This window comes from Eptatretus burgeri, chromosome 5 (assembly GCF_056783735.1).
Source record: "Eptatretus burgeri isolate ZD-2024b chromosome 5, Ebu_testis_v1, whole genome shotgun sequence".
In the NCBI taxonomy this organism is placed as follows: Eukaryota; Metazoa; Chordata; class Myxini; order Myxiniformes; family Myxinidae; genus Eptatretus; species Eptatretus burgeri.
In genome coordinates this window covers 80777617-80801114 of record NC_140965.1, presented here as the reverse complement: position 1 = coordinate 80801114, position 23498 = coordinate 80777617, and the positions used below count along the sequence as shown (strand labels likewise).

Genomic DNA, 23498 nt, shown 5'->3' with positions numbered 1-23498 from the left:
GGAGTATTGCTCTCCCCTCTGGGCTGGTGCTCCTGCCTCTCACATTTCTCGGCTTCACGCTGTGGGAACCAAGGCAATTAGGATCATTGGTGGTCTTTCTGTCTTCTACTGTCTCCTTTCTGGTCTCTCTTCCCCCCCCCCCTCGCTCTGTCTGCGATATGTCCACACCATATTTCCGCAGGGCGCTCAAGGTCCGCCAACAACCCCCATCTGGTAAAACTACCAAAATCACTGTTCACCTTCACTCTTTCATTCTTCTTTTTTTCCTGCCTTTCGAATAAACTCCCACACTCTGTTCAATCCCATTCTTCCCTCCAGACCTTCAAAACAGCTGTTCACCACCACCTCTTATCGTCCCCCATCCAAATCCTCGATCTTTTCTACCCCCGTTAATGCACCCCAAACTCACCTTCTTCAGATTCTCTGCTTTCCTTCCTGAGAGTCCCTGTAATGTCCATTTAGTATAACCCGTGTTCCCCACCCCACCCCTCTCCCTTCCACAGATCTCCTAATTCTGTTCCCCACTTTTTTGTCCTTCCCACTCCCACCCCTCTTGTCTCATGCCCCCCCCTTGCTGTGTGTCGTGTGTTAGCTTTCATATGAGCCTCGACAAGGTATACAAAAAACGGGATTGGGGCAAAGCCTTCAGGACCCGCAATCTTTGATGAAACCACAGGGTAACCATCCCGGTTCAGATTGCAGTTTTGTGTGTCGGTGTGGTGCTGAGGTATCATCCACCAGACAGTGGTCTCCTTGGTGTAACCTGAGGCGGTCCCTTCGGGCGGGTGCCTGGAATGTTCTATCCCTAAGAGAGGATGATCACCTGCCTCTGTTATCATCTGAGCTCAAGCGTTTGGACATCGGGATTGCAGCACTCTCTGAGATTCGGAGACCGAATTGCAGCGAGATCATGGCAGGTGGTTACACCTACTACTGGTCTGGTCGCTTTGATGGTTATCATGCCCAAGGAGTTGCTGCAGCTGTGACTAATAAGCTGACTCCAATGATAATTGAGGTAACACCGCTCAACGAGCGTATTATGAGACTGAGGACTTGTTACTCCTTGGGTACCACTTCCCTGGTCTCTGTATATGCTCCAACTGAGACAAGTAATCTCACTGTGAAGGATGCATTATATGCCACGCTCAAATCTGTGGTTGATCAGTGCCCCAGACGAGATACTCTTCTGGTCTTGGGGGATTTCAATACATTGAATGGAACTAATAGGGACGGTTATGAGACGTGTGTTGGTCCCCATGGGTCTGGAAATGTGAACCAGAATAGCACTGAGTTCCTTGACTTTGCAAGAAGTCATGGACTTAGGGTGGCTGGTTCATGGTTTCAGCGCCCACAAGCTCATTGCTGGACTTGGTATTCCAACGCTGGTGGTGTGGCAAAGGAGATTGACCATGTCGTTGTTGATTGTCGTGAGAGGATGATACAGAACAGCAGGGTCTACTGGAATGCTCAGTTCCTCAATACTGACAACCAGCTGGTTGTTGCAACCCTCAACTTGCAGCTTAAATCCAGGAGAATTGTACCATCCCAGCCTATGCTGGATGTTGGCATGCTCAAGGATGAGAGGGTAGCTGAGGAGGTTGCCAACAGGCTGAGTGGACATTTGGGGGGTCTAGGTGCTTTGGGGGATCCTGAAGAGTTGTGGAGCGCCTTCAAGACCACCATCCTTGATGTTGCCGGTGGATGTCTTGAAACTCACCACAGCGCAAAGAAGAATTTTGTCTCTCAAGGGACACTGGATACCATTTACCAGTCGCAGGGACAGGCTGAATGGCAGGACTGAGCTGTTAAGGGAGCTGAGGCATAAAACTGTACATACGTGCACTCAGGGTGGACAAGGAAGCATATGTCCGAGGAATCTGTGAGGCGGTAGAGCATCACCTGCGGTCAAGTGATTATCGTCCTGCTTACAGGGGAATACATGCATTGCTTTTCTCCAAGCCCATCCCTCGGTGTACTGCAGTTGGAGCAGAGGGTGATAGGCTCTTGACTGAGGAGTTCGAAGTGAAGGTCCACTGCGCCGGTTACTTTGAGCGGCTGCACCAGGCTGATCCACCAGCTGTCGAGTTGGATTTTAGAGGTGTCACTCTCCCCATTGCTGACAATCCAATCAACTGTGAACTACCATCATTTGTGGAAACACAGACTGAGGCGAACTCGTTGGAATGGGGTAAAGCTCCTGGGATCTGTGGCATCAATGCTGAACTTCACAAAGCTGGTGGAAATGCTGTACTCATGTTGTTGCATGCAGTTCTGTGCTCTGCCTGGAACACAGGCATCATCCCAACTGACTGGAAGAGGGGCGTTGTTGTCCCTCTCTGGAAAGGGAAGGGTGATTGCCAAGACTGCAACAACTACCAAGGGGTGATGCTGCTTTCAGTGCTGGGCAAGGTCTTTGATCAGATAATTCTTGATGGGGTTCGCCACCTTCTGCTTGAGCACCAGCGTCCAGAGCAGTCAGGCTTCACACCAAAGAGGTCAACGATTGACCATATCCTTGCTCTTCGGGTCCTCACTGAACGCAGACGAGAGTTTCGGCAGGGGCTGCTTGCAGCCTATGTTCAGGTCAGGTCAGGTATGGGAGCATGCGCCAGAGCAGCGCGTCGCTGCATCCACTTTCCACCAGTACTCCAGGGGCCTCTGTCTGGCCATCCCCCAGGCAGATGCCTGGCCTATCCCCATCTCCTTGAGATGCTGATCAACCTGCTGTAACAATGAGGTATGTGGTTGGCCCATTGGCCTCCTCCACTCACGAGGCTGCCAAGCTGAGATAATCTGGTGAGCAGGATCAGCGTCAGGAAAACGAGCAACATGTCCATACAGCTGCAGCTGAGGCTCACGGACTATGCAGGTAACAAATCTCATTTGAGTCTCTCTCAGCAACCGCTCGTTGGACACAAAATCCGACCAGCAAGAGCCAAGGATTTTCCAGAGACCCGGTACCAAATGAATTAAGTCTGTCTCAGTTCCTTGGTCAGAGTCAAAGTCTCACATCCGTAGAGCAAGACTGGAAGCACCAAGGACCTGAAGACTCGGACTTTCGTCCTCCCGCACAGGTACCGGCAGTACCACACCACATGATCCAGTGAATCCATGACTCCCCAGGCCCGACCTAGACGTCGGTGTGACCCGACCTATTGACCTCTGGCTCAGTGCCAGCAGAGATATAATATGAATATCACTGCCAAGGCAAGTGAATCTCTCCATGACCTCAACGTCCTCACCACAGACAGGATAGCAGCATCCAAGATGTCATTGAAAGCCTGTATCTTAGTTTTGACCCAGGAAGCCAGTAATCCCAGTGGCTCCGACTCCTCATTCAGCACCTCGAGGGCCCTCAAAAGGATATCCAGAGTCTCCGCAAACATGACTGCATCATCTGCGAAATCAAGGTCAGAGATCTTGACACTCCCAAACGTTGCACCGCAACTTGATCTCTCCGACATCCTCCCCAGAATCCAGTCCATACACATGCTGAAAAGTGTGGGGGCCAGTACACACCCCTGACGAACTCCAGTAACAACTGGAAATAAGTCAGAGATGGTACCACCACATCTGACAGCACTCTCAGCACCAGAGTATAGTTCAAATATCAGGTCGATCAGTTTTGGTGGCACCCCACGAAGACCAAGAATCCTTCATAGGGCATCCCGATTCACTGAATCAAACGCTTTACAGAGATCAACATTGGCTGCAAGCAGCCCCTGCTGAAAGTCTCGTCTGAGTTTGGTGAGGACCTGAAGAGCATGGATACGGTCAATCGTTGACCTCTTTGATGTAAAGCCTGACTGCTCTGGACGCTGGTGCTCAAGCAGATGGTGACGAACCCAATCAAGAATTATCCGAGCAAAGACCTTGCCCAGCAGAGGGCAGCGTCACCCCTTGGTAGTTGTTGCAGTCTTGGCGATCACCCTTCCCTTTCCAGAGAGGAACAACAAGGCCCCTCGTCTAGTCAGTTGGGATGATGCCTGTGTTCCAGGCAGAGCACAGAACTGCATACAACAACACGAGTGCAGCATTTCCACCAGCCTTGAGAATTTCAGTATGGGTTCCACAGATCCCTGGCGCTTTTCCCCCTTTCAACCGGTTCACCGGAGCTTGTGTTTTCCCAAATGAAGGTGGTCCACAGTTTATTGGAGGGTCAGCAATAGGGATTGTAACACCCCTGACATCCACCTCGACAGCTGGTGGATCAGGCTGGTACAGCCGCTCAAAGTAACCGGCCCAGCGGGCCTTCACTTCGGACTCCTCTGTCAATAGCCCACCACCCTCTGCTCTAAATGTTGTACACACCGAGGGATGGGTTTGGAAGAACGCAATGTGAGAATTCCCCTTTAAGCAGGATGAGAATCACGACCAGAGGTGATGCTCTACCCCCTCACAGATTCCTCACACATAGGCGTCCTTGTCCACCTTGAGTGCACGTGCGGTTTTATGCCTCAGCTCTCTGAACAGCTCAGCCCTGCCATTCAGCCTGGCCCTGCGACTCGGGGCAATGGTACCAGTGTCCCTTGAGAGAGACAATTCTTCTTAGCCCTCTGGTGAGTTCCAAGACTTCTACCGGCAACATCAAGGACAGTGGTCATGAAGGCACTCCACAACTTCAGGACCCCCCCCCCCCAAAGCAACCAGACCCACCAAATCTCCACTCGGCCTGTTCGCAAACTCTTCAGCTGCCCTCTCATCCTTGAACTTGCCAACATCCAGCTTAGGCTGGGATGGTACCATTCTCCTGGATTTAAGCTGCAAGTTAAGAGTTGCTTCAAAAAGCCGGTGGTCAGTATTGAGGAACTGATTACTCAATAGACCCTGCAGTTTTGGATCATCCTCCAGATCATCTGTCTCAGGACGGCTTGGCTCCGGATGCGTCCGTCGGTGTTCATAGTATGACGGGTATAAAATGGATTTCAGACATTATTTTGTTTCCATCTTCATTGTTATTCTATGCTGAATCATTTTGATGAGACAGTATGAACCGTAATTAACACTACACCGCACACCTGCCTTTCCCAGTGCCGTATATAAAGAGAGTCTGGCCAACTATTGTCTCGATCATGCTGTGCTCTGATTGGTCAATGCCCCGTCACGTGCGTTGCTGGCGCCATGTTGCAGCCCAACTCAACGCGAGTGAATCTTGGAGCGAAATTAGAATTGTTTTCACCGTCTTTTCATGTTTTCTCGTCAGATTTGGACTTTTTTGATGACACAATGGTGGAGTGTTCTGTGCGTCTCGGGCAAGGTGTGAAAATGCACCACTTCCCCAGGGACCCGGAAAGACGTCGCGGTTATTTTTTTTTTGTATACCTTGTCGAGGCTCGTATGAGAGCTAACACACAACGTACATCAATGGGGGCATGAGACAGGAGGGGAGGGAGTGGGAAGGACAAAATAGTGGGGAACAGAGACATTTGGAGATCTGTGGAAGGGAGAGGGATGGGACGGGGAACATGGGGAATAGAAGATGGACATTACAGGGACTTTCAGGAATGAAGCAGAGAATTTGAAGCAGGTGGGCTTGGGTGGATTATCAGGGGAAGAAAAAATCGAGGATTTGGATGGGGGATGATAAGAGGTGGTGGTGAACAGCTGTTTTGAAAGCCTGGAGGGAAGAATGGGAATGAATAGAGTGAGGGAGTTTATTCCAAAGGTGGGAAAAAAGAGGAATGAAAGAGTGAAGGTGAGCAGTGATTCGTGATTTTGGTAGTTTTACCAGAAGGGGGTTGTTGGCGGACCTTGAGTGCCCTGTGGAATTGTGGTGGGGACAAATCGCAGAGAGAGCAGGGGGGGGGGAGCAAGGTTGGAGAGGAGACGGTAGAAGACAGAAAGACCACCGACCAACCTGCGGTGATTGAGCGAGAGGCCCAAAGACTCAGCCTCATTGTGGGTGATGCCAATGATCCGAAATCCCTTGGTTTCTACAGGGTGAAGCCGAGAAAGGTGGGAGGCAGGAGCACCAGCCCAGAGGGGAGAGCAGTACTCCATCAGGCTACGGACAAAAGCTTTGTAAGTGGTCAGGAGCTCAGGAGGGCCGAGGAAGGACCTTGCACGACGGAGGATTCCCAGTCGGCGACTGGCTTTGGAGGTGAGGTTTGAAAAGTAGCTTCCCCAGGAAAGGTCATGGCAGATAGTGAGACCCAGAAGCTTGAAAGAAAGGACTTCTTCCAGAGGATTGTTGAGAAAGTGGATGGGGAGGTTTTCTGAACGGTCCTTTCGAAGAGACACAGTGAGAGTGTGAGATTTGTCTGGATTGAAAGACATGTTCCACGTGTTGGACCAGTTTGTGATTTTATCCAGATCAGCAGTGAGCGAAGAAGCTGCTGCTTGCCGGTCTGAGGGATAAAGGCTTGCCGGTCTCAGGCCGTTGGGCCGTAAATTTGAAAAGGGAGAACTGGACTCCAGTCGGATCGACTCCGTCGGATCAGAGTATCTGGGTTAAAGTCAGATTGAATGAGTGCCTGTCGGATCGGATCAGATCGGAGTGCTGAAACAGCTCGGAATCCGAAAGAATGAGACGTAATCCGATTCCAAAATTTCACTAATGCGTAAGTAGTTGTGGGGGAAAAATTTATATTAATGTATTTTAAATTGTAACAAATGGAGTTTCAGAAATGTAACTTTTATGCTGCAAATTGAATTGGCTGTCATCTCTGGCCAAAAGACTTTTGCCCTAAATGATAAGAAATGTGTTGTTCTGGAGCAGAGTGACCGAGCTGATAAATGAACCTTTGCTTAGAAAATGTACGAAGTGGCTTTTGTCTGAAGGACACGTCTACACTCTGGGTGAATATCCCCCAACCTCTCTCTCATGGAAGTATAAATGTTTTGAAAGGCACATTGTTCTTAGTACGAGCACGTGAGGAAGTATAGTTTCTCAGTGGCTCGTACTCCTTGGAACTGACCAAGTACCAAGTTAGAATAAAACTCTCTGATGTAATGGCAGTGAATTGAATCGGGTTGGTCTAACTGTTAACTAAAGTAAGAATAAATGAAATAGAACCAAATAATCTTGCAATCAATGGGGATTCTTAAGTTCATTGTACAAGGGTGAGAAGTGTCTTCTTCTTCTTCTTCTTCTTTCGGCTGCTCCCTTTAGGGGTCGCCACAGCGGATCATCCATATGATCCGCATAGTGATTTGGCACATGTTTTACGCCGGATGCCCTTCCTGACGCAACCCTGGTCGCCTCTTACGACACAGGGATATGGTACACCTATTTTAACCGGGGTATACACCGGCCCAGTACACTGGTACTCATTTCGCCGACCTCGGAAGGATGACAGGCTGAGTCAACCCCCTGGTGTATTAATTCAGTGGCCCAACGGGGCTTGAACTCAGGACCTTTTGGATCCCAAGCCACTGCCCGAACCACTGTGCCAACAGCCAAGGGTGAGAAGTGTATGGTGGATAATTAGGAAATAAATTGTTTCACAAGGAAGGACTTGTGTGGACATCAGTTTTATCAGTGTCGATAGGGTTTTTTTAGGATTTTATAATCAAATCGGACAAACGTTAAACTCTGTCTGAAGTCAAATAGGATTCCACAATCGACCAGTTAGAATCCTTCAGGAGGACAACGATCACAACAAGGTGGGTTTAAAAAATCCACATCATAGTCAACACCAGATTTGCAATATATCCCATCCGATACACACCACGAGCCGTAAGTAACTTTCTTACATTGGTTTTATCAACATTAGCTTAGGAAATAGTGTCTGCAGTTTTCCCGTAAAATTCAATCCCTTCAACTGACGACGGTCGTCAAGTGGAACAAAATGTACTGACAACGTAGCTGGATGACTGCAGCTGCTCACTGTTTTTCATTTCAAATCTTTATCTGATGTATATTTCCCCGGGATTCCCGGCATAAGTTTCTCTGGAAATCGTTCCCACATTTTGACCGGGAATCTCAGGAATTTCCTGTCCCGGGGTTCTCGACTGCAAATCGTATTTGGAAACTTTCATAGACTTCGAACTGACTCTCAACACGTACTTCAATTTTCCATTTTATTGGTTTTTCAGAAGCATTTCGACGACAGTCAGTATGAAAACAGGAGGGTTGATGGTTCAAGACCGTTCAAGCACAATGCCGTCCCGACTGTCTTCCCGCATATTGTGCCTGTCACGAAAAGGAAGCTGAGGAAACGACCCCATGACGAGACGACACCACAGAAGGAGCCCGTCCCAGATCACACATACGCAAAACAAGACATGCCTGTGAATGACGACGACAACCAAGATGTCCAACTCGTTGACCTTGCCTCCGATGCCCCTGTAATGCCGGCTGAAACCGACCAGGGTCCTGACTACGACACCAATATCGCAGCAGTGGAGGCGAAAGTGGTCTCCCTCAAGTGGCGGTTACATGAGGCACAGTGGGACAAACGTAAACAAGCCAGGGAGCTCGTCACTCTGAAGGCGAATGTCCAGAAAGTTTTCAACCTCGATCAGATCAAAAAGCCGTCTCGTCTCAGCACAAGGGGTACTCAGTGGTCAGCAGAAACCTACAAGAAGGCTCTGCTACTCCCCTTTGCATGTGGCAGTACCGACTACGAAGTCCTGTTGTCGCAACACCAGCCGCTGCCATTGCTTCGTTCGTTACGACGGAAGATGGAGGTTATTGCGATGGAACCTGGTATTCTTTATAAAGTGTTCGACTTCCTCCAGCTGAAGGTTGCTACCATGAAGGAACCGGAGCGTGAGTGCTGCCTAACGCTGGATGAAATGACAATTGAAGTGGGATTGCAGTTCGACTGATCATCCAGTAGTTTGTGAGGAAATGTAACTTTGCCAGGACATGGTGGTGCTGCAACTCATGCCCTTGTATTCATGCTGGCTGGCATCACCTCCAGATGGAAGCAAACAATTGCCTATCATTTTATGGGCAATTTGGTGAACGGTGCCTACTTCCAGCTACTTGTGACTGAAATCGTAGAGCAGGCTCATGTCATTGGGCTCCACGTCAACGCAGACACATGTGACATGGGTAGTGCCAATCGAGCAATGTTCAAGAACTTCGGACTGGTTAGTTCGAAGCATGCAGTGACAGTCAATCGAATTCCCCACCCATGCGCCAAAGGCAGGTTCCTACACTTCATGTATGTACCGCACCTGATCAAGAATGTCAAGGCGGGTCTGGTGAATGGGAACGAATTCAAGCTCGGTGCTGATATCGTCTCCAGGCATGATCTGCCTTCAAATGTCGTCAGCCTGGGGGCAATCAAGGAACTGGTGACATTTCAGGTCAATGACGATCTGAAACTGACGCCCAATCTCGGCATGGAAAAGGTGTCGAACACCGCCCATTTCGACAAAATGAAAGTGGGAAAGGCATTGAATTTTTTTCAGTAAGTCGGTCAGTGCTGGGCTGCACTACCTGGTTGAAAACGAAGGTTTTGACAACGCGTTGCTAACAACTGCCTGGTTTTTGGACTTTATGAACACCTGGTTCGACCTGATGTCCAGCCGTCACCCCGCCACCGCGCTCAGTAAAGTGAATACGTGTGCTTACGAGAAGGCGATCCGGCACCTTGAAGAGACGCTGGTAGTATTCGGAAGGATAGAATGTGGCAAATCGTGCAAGCCGTGGCAATCCGGTGTCATATTATCGGCCTCGTCTGTGCTCGACATTCAGAGAGAACTGCTGGCCAGGGGACACCACTTTGTGCTCACATCCAGACTCACGCAGAATTGTCTCGAGAACCTGTTTGGGTGCGTCCGATTCAAGAATCCTGTCCCAAACGCGCTGGAACTCCGACAGGCTCTGAAGCTCATAACGGTGGCGTAATTTCTGAAGTGTCCCGCGCCCGGTAATTATCTCGAGGATGACCGGTCATTTTTAGCGGATTTCCTCGACACTGAAAGAGAAACCGGCAACACCAGACGAATGTGACGAGGACACATTCAGCTATTTGATTGGAGAGCTGCCTCCTGATCCTCCGAGCAAAGCCCAAGAGAGCAGCTTGTATTACCTGGCTGGCTACTGTATCTCTTCCGTCTCCAAATCCTGGACACATTGCACCACTTTCCTGGAAGCCGCGGAGGACCGCCGAAAGTCTCTTTCACAGGGCAGTCGTGAGGCGATGACAAGACTGAAGGAGGACAACGAAGGCGCTTTGACTCATTGCAGTGACGAGGCTTTCAAGCTGTTCAGAGAAGGAGAGAGCCAGTTCAGGATGGTGCAGGACCAGTTGAATGGGCATAACCTGGTTGAAAAACTTGTCCGTCGTCTGTCAGCTTTTTCAGTTGATATTCCCGACTGCCACGATCTGAAAATGAAGCTACTGACGAAGTTTTTCACTGTGCGTCTGTACATCTATTCCAAAGCGCAAAATTCGATCCGTCTCAGCCAGGCAAACGTTGGTACTGCCAGTCAACTCGGCAGCAAGAGCACGGCAATGAGAGTGTGTGTGAAAAAAAATTAGGTAGAACTGAGCTTGGTGTCAGTTGTTCGTATTAACCCCTTCAGGACGGGAGGCGGCCATAACCGCCTGGAGGTTATAGTCACCTCCCGTCCTGAAGGCGTCAAGTCCTATGGAGAAGAACCGAAGATGGTTTTAACTTTAAACCCCTTATGGACGGGTGACGGCTATAGCCGTCTACCATCCTGGCCATCTATAGCCATCTACCGTACTTTTTTGTTTTGGCGTTTTATGAATCTTGTACTCTGTAATTCTGGGTCATGTTTCTTTTAATTCATCCTGAGGAGCTCTCCGAACCATGATTGGCTTTGCTGAACTGGTCAATTTTGTGCGAGATTTCTAGCCTCTGTGGTTCGTGCGATACACAGGTTTCCATAGATTCAGACAAGAAATCTTGTACAGTCAAGAAATAGATTAGTCCGTCCTCGGTATGCGACTTGTGGTATTATGCCACCTCAGTTATTTTTGGGTGGGTTTATCAGCATCCAGAATACACCGTCTTGTAGAGCGACTTATTTTCGAGCAAAGCTCAAAATTTGAAGTCGAAACTCCCATTACTTTTTGTGTAAGAAGGAAAATGTCCGTTCATATCGCGCCGCGCGTATGCTCCCGCAAAGCAAGCATCACGCCGGCTGGGATGCAATATGGCGCCTGCCGAGCCAGTTGGCCACTCTCTTTATATACGGCACTGGCCTTTCCCTTCCTCTCTCCTCACATTGTCTTCTCTTCCCCACCCCTCCTCGCTTCTCCACCCCTCCTTACTCCCCCTCCCTCCTCTCTCCCTTTCCCTCCACCTCTTCCCCAAATCTCTCTCCCTCTTCTCCCCCACTTTTTGTCCCTCCCACCTTTAGTATTCCTGTCAGTGAAGCGACTGGTGGTATTTGCTCGTGTGAAATGAACCAGAGTTTGTGTCAAAGCCACCCAATGCTCACCTGTTTATACATTTATCGTTTTTAAAAGAGGAGTCTAATAATTAATATTTTTATAAAGCATTGCAGTGAAGTCTGATCCAAATAATTTTAAAGCAATACATGTATTTGTATATTGTAATCAGTAACAAGAGCGCAAGTGAGCACAATATACGCCCGAACAAGAAGGTATATACAGAATTGTGATACTACATGGAAAACAGCATCCTGGTTGCCATGGCAACCACTTTAGATGACGAACATATGTCGTGACACACCGTCTCCACAGTCTGTACCTATGTACCAAATATGAAACGTGAAAGTTGAAAACTTTGGGAGTTCGAGTGCGGACAGGAACGGACGGACGGACGACAGGTATCACATTATACGCCCCGATATACAGTATATATCGGGCGTATAAAAAATAGTGTGGTCGATAAAAACATGAGAAAGGAAAAAATAACTTGCACCAAAAACTTTAACATTTTCACGCTCACGCTCACGCCGGGGGTATCGCTATAGCTCTCTGTTCTTCGAACAGGTGAGCAAAAAATAACTAGTTCCTCGATTTATAGAAATAGATTGATAGACAGACAGTGAATCAATTGATTAACCCTGCTTTGCGTGACACGCGTGGGGTCAATAAAAACAAGAGCGACAATTGCTTTGCAATACACGTCCCGTACCGATGTGATATCTTCTAAATCCAAAAAGGGCATAACTCTGTGAAGAATTGACGAAACTCCCCGAAACTCGAACTTGTTCTGTAACTTATCACAAGAAAGCCATGTACCAAGTTCCAGTTAAATATGTTAAAGGGTTTGTGGGAAAAAAAACAATCTGAAAAACTACAGGTGGGAATGGACAGAGATCAAACTATCATCACATCCAGTGAAACAGGTAGGGGACGAACAAGGGTGCATGGAGGTGCCTACAACTTACAGAGGTATAGCTCTGCAGTCCATTGCTGCGAAGATAATGCTCTATCAAATTGATGAGTCGTGCAATTGAAGATGCCCTCCTAGTTTCCGACGACAGTGTAGCACTATCTATACGTGATATGCACCCAAAGGTGATTGCAAGAACAATGTATAAAACAATCACCAACCAGAAGGGCCTTTCGGATCTATCTCTAGCAAATTGTCTCCGGACGCGTCCGGACGGTGTTTGTCTCCGGACGGTGTTTGTCTCCGGACGGTGTTTGTCTCCGGACGCGTCCGGGTGGTGTTTGTCTCCAGACTGGTTGTCTGGAGATACCATGTGATCAACGTCTTACGCTGCCATCTATCCATCCATTGGGACGATACTCTGTACAGAACGTCGGTGCTGCCGAAGCAGTCTCCTGGTCTATTGGGCACAATCCTGGATGGGTCGCCACCCTCGAAAGTTAAGACCAGAATTCACAAGAATCTATTCAACAATTGTTTGCTGACAACTGTGTACCTGTTGGACAATTTGAGACCAACGTTGCATCATCATCATCACACATGGAGTATATACTCTTGACAGAGTGTCAGTGTTGCTGAAGCACTCTCTTGACAAGGATTGTGTTGAATTGTTTGCCATTCCCTTACCTGCGGTCAGTCAAGGTAGGAATTGGGAACATGTTCAGAGTGCCAGCGATGACTCTCTCTCTCATATTTGGTAAAAGACACCAATTGGATATTTAACAGTCACCAACAACCAGTGCTGGTCGGATGGGTCCTCCAACTTAGCATCCATCCGAGGGATGGCGCACCCATTGATGTTTCCCTCCGCATGTGAAACACCAGGATGAGAGTCTATAGCTGGGTCAAGATTCGAACCCAGGCGAGACAGCTTAAAAGGCTTTATAGGATTGTCCACCTTATAACCTTTTTATAAATCTTTGAAATCATCCACCGGAGGCAGTTGAGCAGTTCGTCAAATTAAACAAACGATCACAACCAATGGTCAGTCAGGTGTATGAAACAACGGGCAGGTGCATTACCATCGCACGCACATCGTTTGGTCTTGTCGGGAAGAAACTTGAAATCAAAGTGTAATGCATCGTGAAGCTTTACCATCTTCTTTACTCTTCGGGATGTGAAGCATGGTGCTCTTACTCAAAGCAAACACATCAATCTTCTTGCAAGAGGTTGGCAGACTGGCCGAGAGGCACGCACATTCTCATCTTCGTTGTCTACCCTCGGTTTGAATCCCGACCCAGCTATGAACTGTCTTCACGGTGATTCAACGCCGTGAGTGTCTCCGGACGCGTCCGGGCGGTGTTTGTCTCCGGACGCTGTTAGTGGATTGGTTAATGTTTCATTAATCTTGAAATGCACCAGCACCAGCACTAAACAGATAAATGCACCAGCACTAACCCTAACATTAACCATTAACATTGGTTAATGTCCCTCGGATGGACGTTAAACAGGAGTCCTGCCCAAGAAGACCCCAAAACCCCATGGTGTCTTTCATGAAGAGTCGACGAGCTCTCGCCGGCATCCTGAACAAATTCCAAAGTCCTAACCAGCCTTGTGCTGCATAAGAAATAATCATGATAATAATAATCGTTTTTGCAAAGATCGTCCATCATTGTGCTGTGCCGCTGATGCGGTGCCCTCTCTCTCTCTCTCTCTGCTGGTTTGGACAGGAATTTGTAATTTGTTCATGGCGCCGGCGATAGCTCGCCGACTCTTGGCTCAGGACACAGTGGGATCTTCAACATCCTTGCAAAGATGCAAATGCCACACAATGTATGACGATCGTCATCAGGGTCATGCGCTGGGAAATGCACAAATCCTTTGGACCAGGCACCCGGTTCGAGTACGGGTCAATATCAATTGTCCAACGATATATTCTTTGTCAAGATGAAAGAAGGAACGAACACCTTCCAGTGGCCCTTGGAACCCTCGGTTTATGGGTCGGTCCCTTAAATAAAGACTTGCAAAGGTGCAACATCTCTACGGTCACCTTGGAAAACCTGGTAAGGCACAGGACATCTGGTGGAGTTAGGTCAGGGGATTGTGGGAGTGCACCACCCTGGGATCATGAGATGGGTAGTTCCCACGTCCGCTCCAGAGTCGTCATTCGGTGGATCATCAGCTGCAGGGAACCGCGTTCACCATCGAGGTTTCAACTCTTCAATCTGAGAATCTCTCCGAACATTGGGTCCACAAGCTTCGTTGTGTCTGGAGAGAGAGAGAGAGAGAGAGAGAGAGAGAGAGAGAGAGAGAGAGAGAGAGAGAGAGAGAGAGAGAGAGAGAGAGAGAGAGAGAGAGAGAGAGAGAGAGAGAGAGAGAGAGAGAGAGAGAGACACGTGGTGTGAGAGTGTGAGAGTGACGTGGTGTGAGATAGTGAGATTGTGAGAGAGTGAGAGATGGTGTGAGAGAGAGTGAGAGAGTGAGAGAGTGAGAGAGAATGAGTGTGAGAGTGTGAGAGTGACGTGGTGTGAGATAGTGAGAGAGTGAGAGAGTGAGAGAGTGAGAGATGGTGTGAGAGTGAGAGAGAGTGAGAGAGAGTGAGAGAGAGTGAGAGAGAGTGAGAGAGTGACGTGGTGTGAGATAGTGAGAGAGTGAGAGAGTGAGAGAGTGAGAGATGGTGTGAGTGAGAGATGGTGTGAGAGTGAGAGAGAGTGAGAGAGAGTGAGAGAGTGACGTGGTGTGAGATAGTGAGAGAGTGAGAGAGTGAGAGATGGTGTGAGAGTGAGAGAGAGTGAGAGAGAGTGAGAGAGAGTGAGAGAGAGTGAGAGAGTGACGTGGTGTGAGAGAGTGAGAGATGGTGTGAGAGTGAGAGATGGTGTGAGAGTGAGAGAGAGTGAGAGAGAGTGAGAGAGAGTGAGTGAGAGAGTGAGAGAGAGTGAGAGAGTGAGAGAGTGAGAGAGTGAGAGAGAGTGAGAGAGAGTGAGAGAGAGTGAGAGAGAGTGAGAGAGAGACACCCACCACGAGAGACCACAGAAACCTTGAACATCAGGTGCACGACGCGGTACAAGAACATCAGATCGATCAACAGACATTTTTGCGCAGGTTTCGGAATTCTTAGGCAGTGTGACGTCACATTGTTTTGACGTGTTATTGAGTATGGTTTAACAATTCCCTTGATATATAACGCTCGAGCTTATCGCGAGGATCCGAGGAGGCAAAGTCCACATGAACCCAGAAACGGTGCGCGGTGTGATGACGACCGCACACGAGGGGAGTGATGATGAACACGACGGAACTAAAATATGACGAGGTATTTCGAATACGTCATAGATTGGGGGAGAGAAGCGGGACAGCAACGAGTCCTGAATCATCACCCCCAAACTCCCCCCACCTCCATGATAAATTATTCTTCCAAAATACCAGTTTTCCCACACAGGTGTTGCTGTGCAGGTGAGACGGAGCAGGTTCGGTCAGGGAATTGTGGAATGCACCACCTTGGGATCATGAGATGGGTCGCTTCAACGTTCACCTCCACGCAGGTAAACTGTTCACTTGTCCGGCTCCATCGCTTCGTTCACCTTTGTGATTGACAGGAGGGCACGCCATTGTTTAATGTTGGCGGGAACAGCCGACAGGGTTGGCTCGTACCTCGCGGCTCCTGACGCTCTACCTCTCCCCTTCCCTCAGGTACCACACCCGAGGCCCCTCCCCCTCACGGCTTCTTCATCTTCACGCCTCGGTTTTCCCCGAGTTGTTTCGACACCTGCCTCGCCTCATTGAACTCCACGATCTCGCGAAGACTCCAACCAGCCTCCGCTCTCGGGTTGGTGTCCATCATGGGAGGTACGAGTTCAGTCCCGTACGACGTGGCCAAGCAACAGGTCGTCAGCGGTGAGTCTACCCGAGTCATTGGGGCTATAAATGAACGGGTTGTTTAGTTTACCTGGGGGTGGCGTGGAGAGGGACGTTGTGGTTGTTGTATTCAGATCCTGGGGCTGGATATGGATGTTGTCGTAGTGTTTAAACGTGGATTTCAGCCGTTTTGGGTTGTGGGAACACGCTGATGGCACCTGCTCACACTCACAGCGCCACTTGGTCCCATTTCATGTGCGCAGGTGAGTCGCTTGGTGTGTGCGACGTCATTTCGTACCGCGAAGGCGTGCCCCTTGCGGGCCCGGGAACCGGAATATGTTATTGGGAGTTCGTGCTTGACGCTCAGTCTGTCAACGACCTGTTTCTGTGAAATTACAAACAAAATTTATTTGTAGCATTTTTCACGTCTCTCTGCCTTGTTTGTGAACAGGACATCTCAAAAAGTTGTGCAGGTATTTGGACGAAACTTGGTGGATGAGTTGGTCAGGTGACAAGAACAAGGCAATTCGATTTTGGTTCAGGTCCGAATCCAGATCCGGCCCATCAGTGGGATACAAAGCCTGGTGTTGGCTCAGTGGTTCGGGGTGGCGGCTTGGGATCCTTGGGTCCTGAGTTCAAGCCCCGTTGGGCCACTGAATTAATACACCAGGGGGTTGACTCAGCCTGTCATCCTTCCGAGGTCGGCGAAGTGAGTACCAGTTCCAGCGTATGTACTGGTAGAGGGGCACTGCATCAGCGACACAGTCGCGCTTCAAGTAATGATAGCTGCCATACGACCACCACCACCAGTGGGATACAAAATGTAAACTGTTCAGCCTGGCCGAGGTATGCGCTCTACCGAGTACCGTTCTAGTTTTATCCCTGAAATGGATCAGAAGCAAAGAAGGAACTGATCATCTTGGCTTTGATTTAACATCCGTGCAATGATGTCTTGTCTCGTGGACGTGCTTGGTGTTTAATTTTTAAACACACGAACAAAGGCATTATGACCGAGTCCTGATATAGCTCAGAGAGGGTGTGTCGTTTGGGCTGGAGTCCCATCAGGGGGAGATACTCTGACTATAACCTGTCAGGTGCATCACAGAGTACGTGCACAGTCTTTTTTTTTTAGCGGGGATGTTAATCTGGCTATCCTGTCTGTGACTGATTGGCTTGTGGATGTTAAAGACCCCCAGAGCACAAGTTGTTGCCCTAAACGACCACCCACCAATTTAAAGTAATGGATGGGGTTAGGGGTGAAAGAGAGAGAATGTAGGATAAGGGGCATGTAAAGGAGCATAAGGGATTTGTGGGGGTGTGGGTGGAGGGGAGCAAAAAGAGGGCAGTGCAGCTGCTCCTCCATCCATCCATTGGGACCACACTCTGTGCGGAGCGTTGGTGCTGCCTAAGCAGTCTCCTTAGCTATTGTACCCAATCCTGGACGGGTCACCACTCCGACACAGTATACCAGCAAGCTGGCACTCATTTTGCTGACCTCGGAAGGATGACAGGCAGAGTCAACCACACCTGGTATTAATTCAACAGCCGAGTGGGATTTGAACTCGGTATCCTAGGATCCCAAGCCAACCACCCTAACCATGAAACCAACACCAGGCCTGGCTGCTCCTCGAGCTGTCGTAACGCAAATGGAACTTCAAAGTAATAATCCAACTGGACAAGCCTGGATTCGCAGAGTCTAATATACCTCGTAGGAAGGACCAATCATCATCGGCAAAATGGCCATCGAGTTTGAAGTATGATTTGGTGATCAAATCGTCATCGTCATCAACGTTCCATGGTCTTTCATAAGTTCTGCCGAAGCAGTTTCTTGGCTACAGGGTTGAAATCTTGGACGGGTCGCCACTCCGATGTGGGATACTCGGTTGAGGATGCAGGAAATGGTCATTTGTTCAGCATGAAAGCAATAACTCGCCTCCTCTTCACACACCAGACATCATATGGTCTTTGAGGACCATCAATGAATGCCAGCAGATGAAACGACCAGCTTAACATCCATCTGAGGGACTGCACACGCATTGTCTTGCCATGCCTGTGAAACACCAGTATGACCGTTTATAGCTCGGTCAGGATTCAAACCCAAGAGAGACAGCCCACAGGGGAGTCTGCATACCTGTCAGCCAACCTGAAAGCCAAAAGTTTCCTGTGCTTGAGTGGTTTCAAGGTAAATATATCCCTGATATAACCGCTGACACTACTGAGTGTGCTGGTATGATCAGCTTTGGGTTGGGATTAACAAGTCTTTGTGCTTTGTCAAAGGCGGTTTCATAATGGGAAATGCAAGGAACCTCAGACCCCGAAGGAGGTCATTTGGCCCGCCTTTCAGGTGCTGCATCCTCACCCCCATAATCTTTCAGATCACTTCTCTGACACACATGAACTCGATCACCTCAACTGTATTTACTTCACTCCAACTTGACATACAAAACAGTATATAATATAGCCAGGGTATACCGATGCGTCATAGCTTACCCTTTTTTGAGGGATACCGAGGGAGCCTTTCAGGTGTGTAGGTGAAATGCATACAAGTGGGGAAACCGGTTTTACATTCCCATATGAAGGATGATGTGCTCTCTCTGTGTTTATAGATTCAGTGACTGTAATGCGTTTCACGAAGGTTCAGTAGGTGTTTTGCAACGAGGAAGTTTGTCAAGAAACTGAAGACCAATAAGGGACCTGAAGAAGTAAAGAGCAAATATGGAGTCATCAGGAGGAACCTGGTTAGGATTCGGGTTTCAGCCGCTACTCCACAACCCTCAAACCAATCCAGGCACAGCCAAATGGGCCTTGCAGAAAAATTTCTGCAACAATTCACTTCTCCTTTGTGAGATGGATAATGAAAGAGTAAAAGAGATGAAAGATAAGAAAAAGCCAGAATTAGAATAAATAAAGAGAATGATGGAGAAAAAAAAATTAATGAAGAGAAATATGAAAGAATTGTGACAAAAAAACAAAAACAAAGTAGAATGGCACTCAGTAGAGGGCATACCTGTGCCCTGTAATGCCTGATCCACAATAACATATCGGGCCCAATACATTTTTGAGATCTTGTGCTACTTGATAAAAGAAAAATCACTTTAAAATTCCAGTAATCGGATCCAGATCTTCACCAAAATCTAATCGGTTCGTCCTTGTCACACACCCAACCTGCCCACAAAATTTCATCCAGATCCTGCACACAGACAGACAGAAAGGGGGTGAAAACATAACCTCCTTCACCTTAAGCGGTGGAGCTAACAAATATTAAAAAAAAAAAAAAAATGAGAAATAAGTGTGAAAGCAATGAAGAACAAAGATGTCGGGAACAACCCGGACAGATAGATTTCAGCATTTACTCCCCCGGCTCAAACGCAGCAACATGTGAAGGCAATTTTGCAATGAGCTGAGATCGAGAGATTTCATTGAGCCTACCGGTTACGATGAAGTCGTTGAACCTGTACGTCCTGTGAGAGCTGTTTTCCGTAATGGAGGAGAAAAAGTGAAATGCGGATAAACTTCTTTTTTAATTTGCTTGTACAGGAGAAAGGTAAGACCAGCGGCCATTCAGAATGATGACCTGTAACAAGGGAAGGGAATAAGTTGAACAAAATTTCTCAACCAAATATTGACAGAGCGATTCTATCCGCTGTGAGTGAGCGCTTCTTCAAAGGTAAAGGATCCAAAATTTGTGGCTGTGCAGATTCCAAAAGTTTGGGAAAAGCCGATTCGAGGATAGTTGAGGCAGAAAGCACCATCGTCACACATTTTTGGAGTGTACTAGGATCTCTGATCTTGTTCTGGGTCTGGAATCTCTTGGCTCTGGTAGAGGGAACGGCAGCAGTTTTAAGGATTCTCATCCATCATTTGGTGCTTTTGGAGACCTCATTAGCTCAATGCGTCCATCCATCCACCCATTGGGACCATACTCTGTATAGAGCATTGGTATGCCAAAGCAGTCTCCCGGACTATTGGGTACAATCCTGAACAGGTCACCACTCTGACACAAGAGACTAAAATGGCTCAATCATCCCAGCAAGCTGCTACTCATTTTGCCAACCTCAGAAGGATGACAGGCTGAGTCAATCTCACCTGGTACTAATTCAATAGCAGAGTGGGATTTGAACTCAGGACCTTAGGATCCCACGCCTGCCACCCTAACCATGAAACCAACAGGCATACTCGATGCATGAAATCTTCCAAATTGTGTGTGGTTTTGGTGATGTGCATCTATCAACACCTGAAGTCAATTGTGTGTACTGGACGCATGGAATGAAGGTGACTCTTACTTTACAGGACTTGTGCCAGAAACGTCGCTTAGCATTCCCTCCCACGGCAGTTAGCACACCTGTGTCAACATTTGGTTGAGAAAATTGATTCTTCTTATTGACGTGCTGGTATAGATTGACTCTCGTCCTTATAAAAAGTACTTTTCAAAGGGAATAAGAGTCAGCCACAATGAGTGGACTGGCTTCATGCACAGGCCAGATCAGGTGGGCCACAGGCATCTTATCCCACCCTGAAGGTCATGAACAAGCCACCTGGGTTTTTACCGACAAGCCAATAGTGACTTCAGCAGTTCTCCCAAGAAAAGCTCGACGTCCTGAAGTTTAGAATCCAAATCCTTAATTATAGCGTTGCCTTCAGCTGGAGTCGAACCCACAACCTCCGGGATTTCAATCCAGTGTCCTTGCTGAAAGATTTCATCAGTTGATTCCATCAAGTAAAATACCCTGCATAAAGTACTCAATAATAAGGAAGACACTCTGGCAGAATGCAACTGTTATTGAATGAAGTGCAAAGTTTCCTCGAGTAGAGTATTATGCAAAACGAGTGCGGGCGATCAGTCGTGTGATCAGAGAAATTTCTATTGATTTGAGGCAACAATAATTATTATTAAACCGATGGTTCCGGTTTGTTCATCAAGTTGTTAGTTTGACAATAAAGCAAGTGTAGATTGATGTACCGTGTCCTGGTATTCAAAGGTGACGAGACCTCATTAATGACATTTCAACATTCTTCATGATGCATCACCCAGTCGTGAATGGAATGATACAAATGAACTTAATCATTCAGTGCCTTACCTGGTAAAAACAAAACACCTGTGATGATGATGATTTTATTTATTTATTTAACAGAAAAGGTCAGGGAGGTGATGAAGAAATTTGGAGGAATTTACAAGAAGCAGTATGGAGTGGAAATTTTGAATGCCGTTCAGTTTGAGTTGGATTCAAGAGAGGTACAACCTCAGCTGCTGCAGCGCAAGGTGCTTTGGGTTGCGGGTGATTTGGGGAAATTGACGGAGAGGGTCCTTTGCGTTTAGAAACATCAACCTTGCTCCTCCTTGTCATTTGTGACTAACTATCATGCTTGATGCATCGGTTTTATCACTGCAGATCCCGCTGAACAAAACCACAAAGTCTCTCTGGGAGGGATTTGCCTATCGCCATTTGACCAATAGTCGGTCTTGGAAAGAGCAATACCTTGTGATTACAGGGGATTATTTTATCGCCTGTTATCCCAACAAGCAGGTAAGGCCCTCAATGTGGATATGTCACCTGTGGTTGACACACCTTACCTTTACTGTGTTATTCAAGGTATGAAGCCTGGTGTTGGCTTAGTGGTTAAGGCGCTGTCACACCTTGACGTTTTAGCCAGCAATGGCAACGTATAAAAATGTATGTAAAACGTTGACATACGCTGAAGTTTTGAGGCTTTTTTTTAAGTTTTGGTCGTATGCATAACATATTAGTAACGGGCACAGAACGTTTCGTTGTCTGATAGATAACTAACACCAACGAATGCTTAGCCTGTTGTCGGCGTTTACAACCTATGCCCAACGATAGTTTAACTTAGTCATAGCGCGCTGCACGTATCGCCGACGAACTCGTGGCGTTCTCTGTTAAAAACCTGCCGCTCGCCGATTTAAATCATAACCGCCTGAAAATTGGATGTGTCAGCATCACAGTCACACCTTGACGATTTAGCCAGCGTATGCCGACCCATGAAAAATGTGTGTAAAACGCTGGGACACGTCGAATATGTTATGGGTAAGTTGTGTATACGTTAGGAGCACGATGAAAAACAATGAAGTACGCTGGCATATTATGTGGTACGTCTAGTACGTCGTGAAATTTCAAGCATGCTGAAAATTTTACGACGTATTCGACGTATGGGGCTCACAAGTTCCACATTCGCTGGCATAAGTTCTCGGCACGCTCCACGATCGTTGTCACACGTCGGACACACGTTACTTGTAAGTTGCTCATAGTTGAAACACATCGAGGTAATGTTTAGCATACCCGAAACTTAATTTTTAACCTATGAGTAGCGTGCTTTGAACCTATGTGTAACGTATCTCAAACGCACATTGTCGTATGTAGACGAATTTGATTGACGTCTTCCGGACGACCACAGAACTTACTGAATGTGTTTCTAACTTACAGCTACTGTATAATGGCGATTTAGCAGCGTTTAGGGGAATTGGTATATACAAATGGGCTTCACAAGAGGAACCCGTCAGTGTTCCAGACTCCATGTTGAGTAGATGTCAATGTCAGTAGTAGTAGTATTAGGTGAGCGTGTCAGTAGTTGTAGTAGTAGTAGTAGGTGAGCGTGATGGGGAGGGTGTGGGTGATGATGGATCCTCGTTGTGTCCACGAATAGGAGACTACTTTGCACCATTGTTCGATGTTCTTTTCGGCGAATTTTTTTTTTTTTCTCATTCCCACGATGAACTATTTTTTTTGTTTCAGTTTTTAAAGTATTCAAAACGACTTGGACAAATGCATAATGTACTAGTAATGAACACAGAATGCTTCATAACTTGTAGATAAGTTATACCAACGATTGATTAGCGTGTTTTAGGCGTCCACAACCTATGCCCAACGATAGTCTAACGTATGCATAGCGTGGCAGCGTATCGCCGACGATTACGTGAGGTTTTCTATTCATTGGCTGCAACTTCACTTTTAATAAATGCCTGTCACTCGCCTATTGTTTTGGACGCTGGTGCTCAGCAATTGAAATAGTTTTCATTGAACGAGTTAAATCGCTTCCCCCTCACTGCAGTCACGGCACCAACAGCAGCAGGCTCAGTGCCAGCCTCATGCCAGGCTCAAGCTTATCCCTGTAGAAGGTGTACTGCTTGGTTATCCTTGGACCCATTCTGGTAGCAGCTCGTTGAACATCGCTGGGGGCATTCGCAGGAAGTTGATGAAGGATGCATGGTCCTCGTTCCGGAGTTCCACCATGATCTGGTCATATATGCTGTAATGGCGTCGCCTCCCGATCCATGGTCTGACCCAGTTCCTTCTCCTCCGTTCACGTCTTCTTCTCCCGGCTATATTAGCACGCAACTGGTGCAGTGTCAACTCGATGAGGTCATGTTGATGTTGGAGGACAGGTAGGTATTGTCGTCT

The 23498-nt window shown here is 47.7% G+C and overlaps 2 protein-coding genes across 2 annotated transcripts in view; one reads left to right on the top strand and one right to left on the bottom strand.

Moving 5' to 3' along the window:
- Positions 1–15751, bottom strand: part of LOC147026809 (stomatin-like) — a 44676-nt gene extending 28925 nt beyond the window's left edge. Inside the window, exon 1 of the mRNA XM_085882607.1 lies at positions 15652–15751. Within this exon, the coding sequence (XP_085738733.1) occupies positions 15652–15736 (85 nt within the window). The 5' untranslated portion in view covers positions 15737–15751. The remainder of the gene's footprint in view (positions 1–15651) is intronic.
- A 148-nt stretch (positions 15752–15899) lies between these two features.
- The window catches only part of LOC147026808 (protein Niban 2-like), a 41144-nt gene continuing 33545 nt past the window's right edge, over positions 15900–23498 (top strand). Inside the window, exons 1-3 of the mRNA XM_085882603.1 lie at positions 15900–16122; positions 21216–21343; positions 21474–21608. Coding sequence (XP_085738729.1) covers positions 16068–16122; positions 21216–21343; positions 21474–21608 — 318 coding nt within the window. The 5' untranslated portion in view covers positions 15900–16067. The remainder of the gene's footprint in view (positions 16123–21215; positions 21344–21473; positions 21609–23498) is intronic.